The 15,127-nt window shown below is 41.2% G+C and overlaps 1 protein-coding gene across 4 annotated transcripts in view; it reads right to left on the bottom strand.

Annotated features, from left to right (window-relative positions):
- The window catches only part of DYSF (dysferlin), a 731,032-nt gene that overhangs the window by 232,432 nt on the left and 483,473 nt on the right, over window positions 1-15,127 (bottom strand). For all 4 annotated transcript variants that reach the window (XM_029594483.1, XM_029594497.1, XM_029594488.1 and 1 more), the window contains exon 32: window positions 197-378. In XM_029594483.1, the coding sequence (XP_029450343.1) occupies window positions 197-378 (182 nt within the window). The remainder of the gene's footprint in view (window positions 1-196; window positions 379-15,127) is intronic.

Raw genomic sequence — 15,127 nt, 5'->3', positions numbered from 1 at the left:
AATTATTTGGATAACTTCATAGTCTTCGTGATCTTTATAAACGGAATATAATATCACAAAAGAATTGCCAATCAGATGAAACTTTCCACAGATCATCATCTAGACTCATAGGTTACATCTTACCAAAACCATTTTTTTTTTCAGTGAAAACCAAAAACCCATACAACAAATTAATATGAGCACAGGCACAACTTACGTAGGTGTCATGATCATAGATTTCAACTACTATGTCTGGAGGGATTTCAGCAATGATCTTGGGATCACCAAAAATCTCAATTTCATAGAATATGAGTGTCTGGTCCCATGTAGGATTCAAGGTGCCCTTAATCACCACTGTCTTTTGGCTTTGATGGAGAAATGAAACGATTGCATAAGGATCTGTAGTAAGAGAAATAAACAGGAAAAAAAAGGAAGCACTTTATCAGTAATAGAATGTTGATCAACAGTGTAATGTATTGACCAGAAATGTGAACCTAGAATATCCTCATCTGCCACCTACTATATTACTTTGAGCAAGTTATTTAACCTGCCATGGGCTCAAACTTAGGGCCTGAGTTACTAAGGCTTTTTTCCCATGCTGTGTCTATAAGAAAAAAAGCTTAGTAAATCAGGCTTTAAATTATAAGCTCTTCTGGGAAAGGTAATTTTAATCATATACACGTTCCAGAACAGAACTGTATTCATGAATGCTAAACTATTATTATTATTATTATTATTATTATTATTATTATTAATAAAGACAGCATGCTACTCTTCAGTTGACTTCTATATGAATTCAGCTTGTATGCCAATGGAAAAAAAATCATCTCTCATAGGAGAACTATCACTCAGGGGTAAATCACAAGAACAATTGCTAAGACAGAGACGTATAACATCCATATGCCAATACAACAATACGTTCTAATACAAATACATGTCTGCCAGCATTCTATAGAAATTTAACAGTCTTCTCGATGTTAAGATCACGTAAGATTCCATACCAACGTCCTTCCCTGCCCCCTCCCACATACCCACATAAGAAAATTCTAAGATTCATAAGAGACTCCTATAAAAACACAGCCAAGAAATAATATAAGAGAAAGATAAGAGAAAGATAAGAAAAATAAGGTGACACAGATTAAGATAGAATAAATAGCAACTCACATATGCCAGATAGGATTATATAACATGCCATAGTAAACAGCTTTTCTCCATATCACCCATGGTGCTGATAGTTTTTCATATTTCCTAACATTATCACGCCTAAGGGCAGTCGACCTTTGCATAAGATGAATTCTCTCAATACGAGAGTATATTTATCCTTCGCTAGCTATCAATACAGATGCCAACATTTAGCCACTTCACACTTAGTTGCAATTAGAATTTGACCGATCAGTAACCTAAAATGAAAGTCTTCCTTCTCATCCCCCAAACTTAACAAAAACTTCGGATCTTTGGGAATTTTGAAACCTGTTCCTTTCCGAATTACTTCTAAAATCATATCCCAATATATAGTAACAATAGGACAGTCCCACCAAATATGAAAATAAGAAGCTATATCCCCACATTGTCTCCAGCAAAGCTCAGTCACCAAGGGATATATTCTATGGATAAGCACAGGAGTTAAATGCCATCTAAATAAAACCTTGTATCCATTTTCCATATTTAATGATGATACTGACCCCTTGCCCACATATGAGAAACATTCCTCCCATTCCTCATTCTCTAGCTGCACATTCAAATCTTTTTCCCAAGTCAGTAAATGAGCAGATTTCTTCGTAAACTCCCCTTTCAGTATCCTGTATAATTTAGAAATACCACCAGTAGCCCTGTCCGACCATTCACAGAAACCCTTGAAAATCATTTCCCCCTTAAGTAAATCCCTCATAATATCTTTGCCCTGCATAAAATAAGACACCTGTAAATATGGAAAAATGTCTAGCTGAAATGGGAGTCTGCTGTAACTCTGAAAAAGAGATAATCCCTCTACCGTCCCACAACTGCTCCAGTCTGCTGATACCCATCTCCTGCCAGTTATGGAGAGCTCTAGAGTCAGATTCAGGAGAAAAATCTTTCATATAGTGAAATGAAGATTTCAAAATATAACCCTTATTCCCCACTATAAGGTGTTTCCATTTATCCCATAGCTCAAAAGTCAACTTGGAAAAAGGAGAAATCCCCATGAGAGATGGTCTCGCTTTTGGGGATGTCCATAAAATGATCAGGGATATGAACATCTTCCCCAAGAAATTTCTCCAGCTTAACCCATCTCTTAGTTTTTACTTATCTATGCCAGTCAAGTACCATACATAACTGGGAAGCTATATAATACCTTAGTAAATTTGGAACTCCTAGGCCCCCTTGATTCCTCGGCCTTTGGTTCCAAATAAATCTAAATAAATTCCTCTGCCATTGATGGATCATCACTACTGGAATTGGGATAGGAAGAGTTTGAAAAAGGAAGCTAAAGTGAGGTAGTAAATTCATTTTAACCATCACAATCCTTCGTAACCAAGATATATGAAGTCTGTCCCAACATTTAAGGTTATGTGTGATAGCCCGCTCTAAAGGTAACTAATTCTTCTTAAATAACTGATCAGCCAAGGACCCAATCTGGTCTCCTAAATACTTTACACCCTCCTTTGCCAATCGAAAAGGAAAAAGATGTTTCATTTTTTCTAGAGTCTTCATGAGCGAGTTCAGATTTATCTGCTTTCATTTTGAAACCAGATACCACACTAAAATTACCCATCTCGTGCATTAATCCCCTCAGTGTTGGATTTGGGTCCGACAATGTGAACATAATGTCATCAGAAAAGAGTGGTAATTTGTATACCTCCTGTCCTATTAGAAATCCTTGTATTGCCTCAGATTTCCTAATCCTAAGCACCAGATTTCAGCGATAAGTCAACAGCAAAGGAGACAGGGGGCACCCTTGCCTAGTACCTCTACCCACTGGAAAACTATGAGAATATTCCCCATTGATTATAATACAAGCCTCAGGATTCTCGTATATTTTCAAAATCCAAGCCAAAAAAGTCCCCCATCCCCATTTTTTCTAACATCCAAAATAAATAGGGCCAATGAACCATGTCAAATACCTTCTCAGCATCTACCGCCAAGAGGACTGATGGATTATGAGTATGTTTGGCCCACCATATCAGATTTAATACTTTTCTCACATTATCGGAGGCCAACCTCCCGGGCATGAAACCAGTTTGATCTGAGTGAATCAATAAAGGTGCCATTCTCCCCAGGCATATCACCAAACTTTTGCTAGAATCTTTAACTCAATATTCATTAACAAGATAGGATGGTAGGAGTCACATAATGTAACAGACCATCTCGGTTTGGCAAGAAATGTTATTCCTGCACAAGTAGAATCTGGAAATAAATGCCCTTCCCCTAATAAGGAATTAAACTTATTAACATATTAACCTTCCCTCCTTTAAGTTCTTTTATCACTTGTTCAACTTCGAACACTGTGATTTCATATTCAAAGATTCCTGGCCTTCTTCCATCAGCAATGGTAATGGAATAGAATGCAAATACTCCACAATCTGCTCCTCAGTAATAGAATTATCATTTACATAAAGTTTTTTATAAAATTGGGAAAATCGATCATTAATTTTTTGATGTTCACTTAAAGGTAGATTTTTAAAACCCCTGCATGCGTAAATCCCAGGGTTTACGCATGTGGCCGGGACTTACGCGTGCTGGGCGAATTTTCAAATGGGCCCGGCCATGCACATAAAACCTGGTACACGAATATGTGCCAGGCCCTGAAAAGGGGGAGGGGAGGGGCGGGACAGTGGCCATTAGCCACTGTCCCGGAGAAGCGCACGTAAATTACTTCTGCTCCGGAGGAGCAGCAAGTAATAAAATAAAAAAATTCCAGCCAGGTAGGTTAGTTTTAGGGGATGGGGAGGAGAGGGTAAGGGAAAGAAGGTTAGGCAGGGGGTTAAGGAAGTTCCCTCCCAGTCCGCTCCTTAATTGGAGCGGACTGGGAGGGAAATGGGGAAGCTCGGATTGCATTGCCGTGCTGAGTTTGTAAAAGCTCATCCCACTTGTGCGCACTGTATGCACATGCGCGCGCAGATTATAAAATCCGGCGCGCATGTGCGGATGGCCACACAATTTTATAACATGCGTGCACGCGTATTAACATCTACCACTAAGTACATTCCCCTGTTGCTCTTTAATCTTTAAAATATGATTTTGTGTCATTCTCTACTTCAGCTGCCTAGCCAAAAGCCTGCTAGCTATGTTGCCAAATTCATAATACTCTTATTTCACCAGGTTCATTTGATGGGATATATGTTCAGATCCAACTTGTTGAGATCTGATCTAAGAGACATGAGCCTCTCAGGTACATTTGAATCTGGAGCTGTTTTATGCCTTACCTCTAACTGAGCTATCCACCTGAGAATGTTTAAGTGATTCTTCTCTTTCTTATGTTTAACATAAGAAGCATGTGAGATGACATTTCTCCTAACTACTGTTTTCAAACAATCCCACAAAATAACACAGGACACTTCCCCATTATCAATAAATTGTAAGCATCCTTGAATATCTTCCTAAAATTGGTCCACAAACTCATGACCACCAAGAAAAGGAGTATTCAAGCCCATCTAGTTCAACTATGACCCTCTTCTTTCTCCTCTCAGCTGACAATTGACACATTTTATTCACTAGGTAAGTTGGACTTCAGAGACCTAGGTCTTCTCAACTCCATTCAATATGACTCTTTACTCTCCCTGAGCTTTGCTGGGCCTTTACCACCTCTGGCTTCTACTTTGTTTTACAGAGGAACTTTCAGTGAGAATGATGGTGCTAGTGTTTCAACCCCACTTCTTTCTAAGGGTGGAGAGCTCCCTGTCTCTGGGAACTGCTCTGTTGTGAGATCCCCATGTCATCAAATGGGATTGAATTTTCCAACTCAGAAGCCAGTTATTATAACACTGGAAACCTTATGGACTACTATTTCCAAACTGGATCAGTCAGTTTCTTCTAAATTTGACTCAATGACTTCCACTATTCAAAACTTTTCCTCCACTTTGTTGGATCATTCACAGAAATGATTAGGTCAGAGAAATTAAAGGAAATGGACACTAATTGTTCTAAATTTCAATAATTTCAAGTTGCTAATCTTAAGGATTCTCAGTCTGTTAATCGTAAATTGGAAAATATGAGTAATTTTCTAAAATGGTGCAATCTCAGATTTCTAAATTCTTCTCATTGTTCTGTGATTTCTCCTTTGGAAATGCTGAGGAAGTTCTATTTAGACTTCCTCAGGGTATCCAAGGAAACTATTCTTGATACTGTTAAAGTCTATTATTTACCTGTTAAAAATGTTTCTTTAGGAGGAAGTGACCTCATTGTAGCAGTTGGCTGCCTGAACTCAAGGCTCCTGTGTAATCCATTCAGATCCTCGCTTTAAATTAGTGATAATCACTGCAAAGTAAACCCACTGAAGGTACATCAGCCATGCTTTTGCATGATGTCAGTGAGAAAGAGAACAGTTGACCTCCGCCGATATTCTTTTTCAAATGTGGCGGCAGAGATGTAGGAGCTGGAAAAAGATGGCAGTAGTTCAGAGGAGTCAGAGTTGGAAGGCGCTGTAGGCCCATGAAATGAAGCTCCGATAAGCCAGATCCTTGAGGTGCTTATTAAAGAGGAATTTCATCTATGGGCATAAGAGTGATGTCAGGAAATGGTGAGTATTAAAAAAGATATTTTGGTCATTGTTTCTAACCTGAGGAGGGAAGTAACTGATTTAGGAGTCCGAACGGAGGAAATTGAAGCATGACTGGATACGCATAATGAGGCTTTGGTGGCATGTAAATCTGAGATAGCTCGTCCATAGAAAATTAACAATGAAATGCTTGGCCATGTGGAGGATCTTGAAAATAGATCCCATAGGGGAACTCTCCTCTTTTGTGGAGTACCGGAGGGACCAGCATACAGAGACTGCACACAGATAGTGACTAGTATCTGCACTCAAATCCTGGATCAAGATGAAGATGCTGGAGAGCTTTCACCAATTGATTTGGATAGAGCACATTGTTTTCTGGGCCAACCAAGAGGAAATGTCCCCCGTGACATCATACTGTGTTTTCATAAATTCTCTATCAAAGAGAAGATCTTACAGAAAGCCAGATGAGTGGGACACATCATGACGAGGGACCGTAGGATTGATATCTTTCAGGACTTATCTCCTTCAACTATAAATCAGAGGTAGGAATTTAAAGATGTTCTTAATATTTTACACAAGGAGAACATAAAATACCTCTGGCTATTTCCCTTTTGTTTGTCTTTTTCTGTGGAGGGGAAATCAGATCGGTGAGCATGCTGGATAAGGCCAATGTGGTTCTATCTGAGATGAGTCTACAACATACCTAGAGAATAAAATGTGTCAATCATCAGCTGAGAGGACAAAGAAGAGGGTCATAGTTGAACCGGATGGCCTTGAATACTCCCTTTTTTTTTATTCCCTATTAGCAACAAAAAAAGGAAATGGCGGGGTGGATTTCCAGAAAGTCTACAAGGGGCACGCCCCTTAGGCTTCAGGAACTTGTCTAAACCTTTTTTAAACGCAGTTACAGTAATAACTTTCTTTTAACATTTCATTGTCTGTTAGTTCATTCTGGCCAAGTGGACCTTAATACATTCCCAATACTATTTAATTCCTTTTTCACCTAGAATTTCTATCCATAAAGATTCAACATTTCATTTTGTTTCCTGGAGAACTTTTATCCTGTTTGATTCAATGCTCTCTTTAACGCTCTCTTTAACATATAGGGCCACCCCTCCACCAATTTGATCCATCCTATCGTTTCAATATAATTTGTACCCTGGTATCACAGTGTCCCATTGGTTATCCTCCTTCCACCAGGTCTCAGATATGCCAATTATATCTACCTCTTCATCCAGTGCTATACACTCTAACTCTCCCATCTTATTTTTTTAGACTTCTAGCATTTGTATATAGACATTTCAAAGTATGTTTCTTGTTTGTATTAACAACCTGCTCCTCAAATGATAGGGGTAATTTGGAATCTTTTCTGCACTTTATATAAAGGCACCTAGTCCCCATTGGCATTTATTATCACCTCTCTACTGGGATGCCCTATTTTCCCTGTTCTCTTAGTATCCTTCAAAGATACATCATTCTGAACCATATGCATCTGACAACTATTGGCTTTCCCCCATCATCTAGTTTAAAAGCTGTGCTACCAGTGATATCACCTTTTTAAAGGTTAGTGCCAGTAACCTGGTTCCAATCTGATTAAGGTGAAGCCGATCCTTTTGGAAAAGGCCCCCCCTAACCCAAAGTGAAGCCCAGTTCCTAACAAATCTAAAACCTTCTTCCATGCACCATTGTCTCATCCACGTATTGAGATTTTGGAGCTCTCCCTGTCTCTGGGGTCCTGCATGTGGACTGTGGGGCATTTCTGAGAATGCTACCATGGAGGTTCTGGATTTCAGCTTTCTACCTAAAACCCTAAATTTGGCTTCCAGAACCTCCCTCTTGCACTTTCCTATGTCATTGGTATCCACATGTACCAAGACAGCCGGCTCCTCCCCAGTACTATCTAAAATCCTATGTATGTGATGCATGAGGTCTGTCACCTTCGCACCAGGCAAGCAAGTAACCAAATGATCCTCACTTCCACCAGCCACCCCAGCTATCAACCTTCCTAATAATTGAATCACCCACTAAAACGGTCATCCTAACCCTTCCCTCCTGGGCACATGCCCCTGTAGACCTATCCTCGGTGTGAGAGGATACTACATTGTCTTGAGGGAAGGTCCTAGCTATAGGATTGCTTCCTGCCTCATCAAGCTGATACTCTCCTTCCAGTTAACCTTTCACCTCCAAGGCAACATAGGGGCTACCAGATTGGAGATGGGATTTCTCTACTATATCCCTGAAGGTCTCCTCTATACACCTCTCCATCTCCCTTAGCTCCTCCAGGTCTTCCACTCTAGCCTCCTGAGATCTGACTTGTTTTCTGAGGGCTTGGAGCTCTTTGCACTTAGCATACACATAATACCTCTCGCCAGCTGGGAGATAATCATACATGTGGCACTCAGTGCAAAAGACTGGAAAGCCTCCCTCTTGCTGCTGGACTTCTGTGTAGTGGCAATCCACATTTCTTCCTCCCCTCTGTAAAATCGCCCCCCCCCCCCTATCAACTTGGTGGCAGTTCCTTTTTTTCTCTTAACCTCCACTCTATAAAAATGAAAATAATGTTCCCATATGGTTCCTTCTTTTCCTGCCCTTCCCTACAGCTGCCAAACTTTGGCTCATGGCAGTGGCTCTCTCCCTCTCTGCTGCCTCATGAAGGAGAGTGCCAGCTGGGATTCCCAGCCTCTCCCTCCTATCCAAAAAAGGACACTTCTTTGGAGACTCATATCATGACCCCCTTATTCTAGAACATCTCTACCAATGAAAAAGACTTACCTCTCATGCATCATTAATAACTTTCAGGTATTTGAATGTCTCTATTATATCTCCCCAGCTCTCCTGTTCTGTGGGGTATACATATTGGGTAATCAGTTGTTTACTCAGTCAAAGATTAGGTCACACAAAATGAAGTTACTAGTGATATATTTAAAACTAATAAGAGAAAATATTTTTTTATTCAATGCATAATTAAGCTCTGGAATTTGTTGCCAGAGGATATGGTGAATGCTACTGTTACGCGTGCCGTCCGTGGCAGACCCGCGACATGGCCCCCTCACCTTTCTACAGTGGCTCCAGTTCCTGGTTCCTCCTCGCTGGCGGTGGTGGACCGTCAGCTCCGTCCTCGGGCCTCCCCTGGTGCCTCTGGCCCTGCCGCAGTCCCTGGCGTACCCGAACCTGTCATCACTTCTCGTCGGGCCTCTCCACGTGGCCCACGGAGAGACGCTGCTACACAGCGCCGCACCCCTCCCTAGGCACGCGCGCATCATGGATGTTTAAGTAGGGATTGCGGCTGGAACTTAGCCGCGGCCCCGGATGATGACGTCAACCCAGCTACAGTATTTAAGTGCAGGCTCCGCTCCCTAGCGTTGCCTTTGAAACAGGTCTCCTTGCTGGTCGAGTACTCATTGCCTCCTAGAGATTCGTCTCATCTCTGCATTCCTGTCCCTCGTTGTTTCTGGTTCCTGTCTCCTTGCTCCTACCATGCTTCATACCTCGGATTGACTACACGGATTTTGACACTGCTTTGCCTGACTTTGCCACTGACGCTCTCCAAGCCCGGACCTCTGCCTCACCTGACTACGTTATCACCTATCTCCAGACCCAGACCTCTGCTTCGCCTGACTACGCTATTGCCTATCTCCAGACCCAGACCTCTGCTTCGCCTGACTCCGCTATTGCCTATCTCCAGACCCAGATCTCTGCTTTGCTTGACTACGCTTGACTATCTCCATGATCAGACCTCAGCCTTCCTTGCCACTATCTTCGGATTGCTGCCAGCCCTGACTCAAGCCTGTTCTTCGACGCCTCTCTGGCTTACTCCCTGGACATGGTTTACTCAGGCTTCGGCCTGCTCTTGCTCGAGCGCCCCCTGTCTACCTCCATTCCATTGGTGCTCGAGTTTCCAGGACACTACCCTGTCCAGAGTAAGACTGTACCATCTCTCACCTGCTGTCTCTGGGCTGAAACGCCTCTTACCTCGACTACACACAGAGGCCCACCTAAGTCCTGCCGGCCCCGGCACCCAAAGGCTCAACCCGCGGGGAACAAGGGCTGGTATAGGTGAAGCTCCAGCGGCCTCTATCAGTCCACTCCGTCTGCTGATGGTGGGGACCCGTAGGTCCTTACCTACGGGTTGCGTCAACTCAACCTCGGCCCAAGGGTCCACCTCCAGCGCAACAGCCACTAGTATAGCTGTGTTTAAAAAAGGTTTAAACATGTTCCTGGAGGAAAAGTCCATTAACAATCATTAAGGTAGAGGTGCAGAAATCCACTGCTTATTCTTGGGATAAGCAGCTTGGAATCTATCTATCCCTTGGGATCCTGCCAGGAACTTGCGACATGGATTGGCCACTGTTGGAAACAGGATACTGGGCTTGATGGAACCATGGTCTAACCCAGTATGGCAAGCCTTATGTTCTTATGTCTTTAAGTATCTGTGTTTTTCACTTTTACAAAGCAGAGGGAGAGAAAGGAGCAGCTCTGGGACATTTTTCTATTTTAAAGAGTGAGGAAGGAGTAGGTCAACTTTTTTAAAAGATGGTTTAGCCAGTTAGTGCCTGATTTTAAGCACTAAGAGGCTAAATTATGCCGGGGGATCCAGCCACACTAAATCTATTCTGTCAGAATTTTTCCAGCTAGATTTAGGAACATTTTCAGATTAAAACCTTTCCGGTAAGTATCAGCAGAAAAGATACTTCCTAAAGATAATCATCTAAAATGAGCCATTTATCTTACCCACTCAGCAAGTCTTTGAACATCTATCTCTGTACTGTAATCCTCAGTTCTCTGTATTTGCTCTCTGTCTCATGTTCCTTCCCTCATTCTCTTTCTCTCCTCCTTTGCTTTCCATCTCCTTGACACCTTTGTTATCTATCTCACCCTTCCCACTTTATTCTTTATTTGTCCCCCTTACTCTGCTCTGTACCTTTCCACCATCTCCCACTTTGCTCACTCTCTCTCTCTCTCATGCACACACAAATTCCTTCCCTTCCCCAAACTCCCCACTAACTCTTTGTGCTTTTTCTGTTTCCCTTTTGGGCTTAAGTATTTATGGCGCAGTTTGTGTTCGCATTTCAGCATGTGTGACTGTGGGAAGGAAATACCTACAGTACCTGAATGTGATTGGCTTTGAAGTGGCTGAAAGGCAGAATATAAAGCAAAGAAATAAATAATTGATAGAAGACAGAAAGCAGCTCTCTGAAAGCTGCTGTTCCCACGTCCTCCTGTGTCCTGTTGCTTACCAGCATCAGTGTTCCTAACCAATAGGATATGAGAGCAGCAAATTTGAAAGAAAGAGTTCCTGTGGCCATCTATGTTGACATTACCACCCAGTGCTGAGGCTCTTTCCAACTTTGAATTTCTGGTCACCAGTGAAGAACTAGCGACCACAAATTTCAGCATGCATATTGTACTGCAGGCCATTTCCACTGTTTCTGTAATTAGGATTAATTGGCCTTGTAAGCATTAAGTTAGCCTTTCAGATTGGAGAAAAGGTTCAGAACCTGCAACCTCCAATGGGTTAACAAACATTTTGAATGTATGTATGTACGCTGCATATGCTTGTCTGGAATATATAATAAATAAAGACCTGTTATATATAGATGAGAATTGAGTGTACCTTCATACGATGCAAACCTGCCAGGTTCTGCTATCGTGTCTGTGAGCCTTACACTGGCTTCTAATCATTAGGTACCTCAATGGTGGTTGAATTATGTTAATGTCCACGGGGTTTGCATGCTCTTCAAACCTTAACTTGAAATATATTGCCAGAAACACTGGCTTTAACGCCACTTATCTCATGTTTGCTCAGGTAGTCAGTCTTGTGCCGCTGACACCGAGGTGTTTCGGAGCAAAGCTCCTTCTTCAAGGGCAGTACTTTGTCAAGAGCGACTGCTAGAACACTGTGGTAATTTGTGAACGCGGCTGTTTCAATTGTGTGGACTTGGCGTTAGTAGTGCTATCAATGATACTCCGTGTATTTTTGACGGCTGTACTGAGCGGCTCCTTTTACTAACGCCTGGAATATACGTCTGGAATATATTGCATAAAATATGATAAGGCAGAGCATTTTGACAACCCATGTAACATCTAATTGTATTAGCTATTTAAAAGATCCTGCTTCCTTTGCTTATCAACCCTCGCTTTTCATTTAGCTTTTAGCATATACTAAATTTATCAGGCGAAAGACATTTTTGTGTAGTTGTTAAGTTAAAGATAGGATGTAGACTCTCTAATTCCACTATAAATTTGGTTTGAGTCTGAACCCATTATAAAAACATATCTGGCCTTTAACACTCCATCTGAATTTTCCAGGGTGGATGAACTGCACTGATTTAGTGTTTGGTAGTGAAAATAAATATTGAAGATTTTATAGATTTGCCCATGTTAGGTATTTTCTTTTCCACAGCTTTCCATCAATTCTTTCATTCACAATAAACACAACATGAACGGAGCCCTTACGAAAGGTCCACTAGTTCACAAGTTCCAGGGTTCTGCTTTCTGTTTATTTGAGGTGGGGTGGTGGGGTGGAAAGGGAGGAGAAAAGGAGAGAAAGGGGGGGGGGATGATGGAAAGAGTGATGCCCTTTTCTTCCCACTTCAAATGAGCTTATTTTTGTACATTCACCAATGTTTTGTTAACATTAGTGGTACCAGGGCAAAGCTTCCACAAGGAATTCCCTTCAAAATTTCGTAACTGATGATTTAAAAAAAATAAAATAATAATAATAATAATGTGTATACGGAAAACCTGAGATGCTGTTCCTCTGTCCTTTTAGGCTGCTATGAATAGAGTCAGTCATAGTGTAATCAGCTGCTACACAATATAAAAGAAAATGGCTCCCCAATGAATTTATCTCAACTACTTGAACTTCTGCCAACAGCTGCTAATGATTTCTGAAACTGCTTCTGTTATGATAGAAAACCATAGGGGCCACAGGTCCCCACCAATCTGTTTTCTGACCTTTCCTACAACGATGATATAAAATACTAAGCAAACCACAGCATACGCACTTATGTTTTATTGTATGAATGTTTTATTAATGCATACATTCTCAATGACAATAATCCATTTATCCCATATCATCCCTCCGCCACACATGCACGTTGCATACTCATTTACCCCATATAATCTCCGTTCATTTTAAAACAGACTTGCTGACCTGTGACTGTTGCTGTCTATGCACAGCAGGATAATCATTCCCTCGAGGAGGTGACATTACCTGACAATGCTGAGAACGGAACATTTATTAGCTAGGAAGCTTTTCTGCTCAAGTGCAGCTGCCACCATAAGCCATAAATCATAAGGTCCCCTTAGTCAGATAACAGATCTAACAAGACCAAACTGTTGAACTTCAAGGGGAAGTGCAAGTGCAAGGGTATGTGTCTTGCCTCACAAATCTGCTTCACTTTTTTGAAGGAGTTAATAAACACGTGGATAAAGGTGAACCGGTAGATGTAGTATACTTGGATTTTCAGAAGGCGTTTGACAAAGTTCCTCATGAGGGGCTTCTAGGAAAAGTAAAAAGTCAGCAATGTCCTTTCGTGGATTGCAAACTGGCTAAAAGACAGGAAACAGAGAGTAGGATTAAATGGACAATTTTCTCAGTGGAAGAGAGTGGACAGTGGAGTGCCTCAGGGATCTGTATTGGGACCCTTACTTTTCTATATATTTATAAATGATCTGGAAAGAAATACGATGAGTGAGATAATCAAATTTACAGATGACACAAAATTGTTCAGAGTAGTTAAATCACAAGCAGATTGTGATAAATTGCAGGAAGACCTTGTGAGACTGGAAAATTGGGCATCCAAATGGCAGATGAAATTTAATGTGGATAAGTGCAAGGTGATGCATATAGGGAAAAATAACCCATGCTATAATTACACAATGTTGGGTTCCATATTGGGTGCTACAACCCAAGAAAGAGATCTAGGTGTCATAGTGGATAACACATTGAAATCGTCAGTTCAGTGTGCTGCGGCAGTCAAAAAAGCAAACAGAATGTTGGGAATTATTAGAAAGTGAATAAAACGGAAAATGTCATAATGCCTCTGTATCGCTCCATGGTGAGACCACACCTTGAATACTGTGTACAATTCTGGTCGCCGCATCTCAAAAAAGATATAATTGTGATGGAGAAGGTACAAAGAAGAGCTACCAAATTGATAAGGGGAATGGAACAGCTCCCCTATGAGGAAAGACTAAAGAGGTTAGGACTTTTCAGCTTGGAGAAGAGACGGCTGAGGGGGGATATGATAGAGGTGTTTAAAATTATGAGAGGTCTAGAACGGGTAGATGTGAATCGGTTATTTACTCTTTCGGATAGTAGAAAGACTAGGGGGCACTCCATGAAGTTAGCATGGGGCACATTTAAAACTAATCGGAGAAAGTTCTTTTTTACTCAACACACAATTAAACTCTGGAATTTGTTGCCAGAGGATGTGGTTAGTGCAGTTAGTATAGCGGTGTTTAAAAAAGGATTGGACAAGTTCTTGGAGGAGAAGTCCATTACCTGCTATTAAGTTCACTTAGAGAATAGCCACTGCCATTAGCAATGGTAACATAGAATAGACTTAGTGGCCAATCCAGGTTCTTATGGCCTGGATTGGCCACTGTTGGAAACAGGATGCTGGGCTTGATGGACCTTTGGTCTGACCCAGTATGGCATTTTCTTATGTTCTTATGTTCTTAATTATCCTGCTGTCCATGGAGAACAATAGTCACAGGTAAGCAACTCTGTTTTCTTCATGGACAAAAAGGATAAATCAGGTCCTCATGTCTGAATTCCAAGTTAAGGTTGTCTTGAAGTCCCTTATCTATCCCGCCTCCCCTTCCCCTTAGACAGCCTGTATCTTGTATCAAATTTCCATGGATGGACCACTTTCTATTAAGGTTCACCACTGATGTTCTTGACCTTGTTCTTGACATTTCTGCTTGTAAGAAACAAATGGTTAAGCATAGCCACATTTATCTGGATGAATTTTGTCAGCAATGGTTACCTAAGTTGGCTGTTATTGGGTCTTTAGATATTTCATCTGATGTTACTCTCTGGCATGAGACTATCAATGAAATTGCTCCTAAGAAGATGATCAACATTAGTGGATCTTATTCAGCTCCTTGGTTTACTAGTGAATTAAAATCTGTAAAATCAGAATTACAAAACACCGAGAGGCACTGGCATAAATCCTATTCTGAACATGATTTGTCCACTTCCAAATCTGTCCTTGAATACTATAGAAGTGCGGAGATTAAGGCCAAGAAATCATTCATTTACAAATCAATTCAGGCCTCTGGACCTAATAACAGTGAATTGTTTTGAAAGGTTAAGAGGCTGACGAACTGCAAACCTGTTACTAAAGTAAATAAATTACTAAATTAAATATTCACAAGTAATTAGTTCCTTTCAGACGATTTATGCAATAGCTTTTGATTAAAAAAGAAAGACTTCTGTTCCCA

Source organism: Rhinatrema bivittatum, chromosome 1 (assembly GCF_901001135.1).
Source record: "Rhinatrema bivittatum chromosome 1, aRhiBiv1.1, whole genome shotgun sequence".
Lineage (NCBI taxonomy): Eukaryota > Metazoa > Chordata > Amphibia > Gymnophiona > Rhinatrematidae > Rhinatrema > Rhinatrema bivittatum.
The sequence above is the reverse complement of the archived record's forward strand: the minus strand, read 5'-3'. Positions and strand labels throughout refer to the sequence as shown.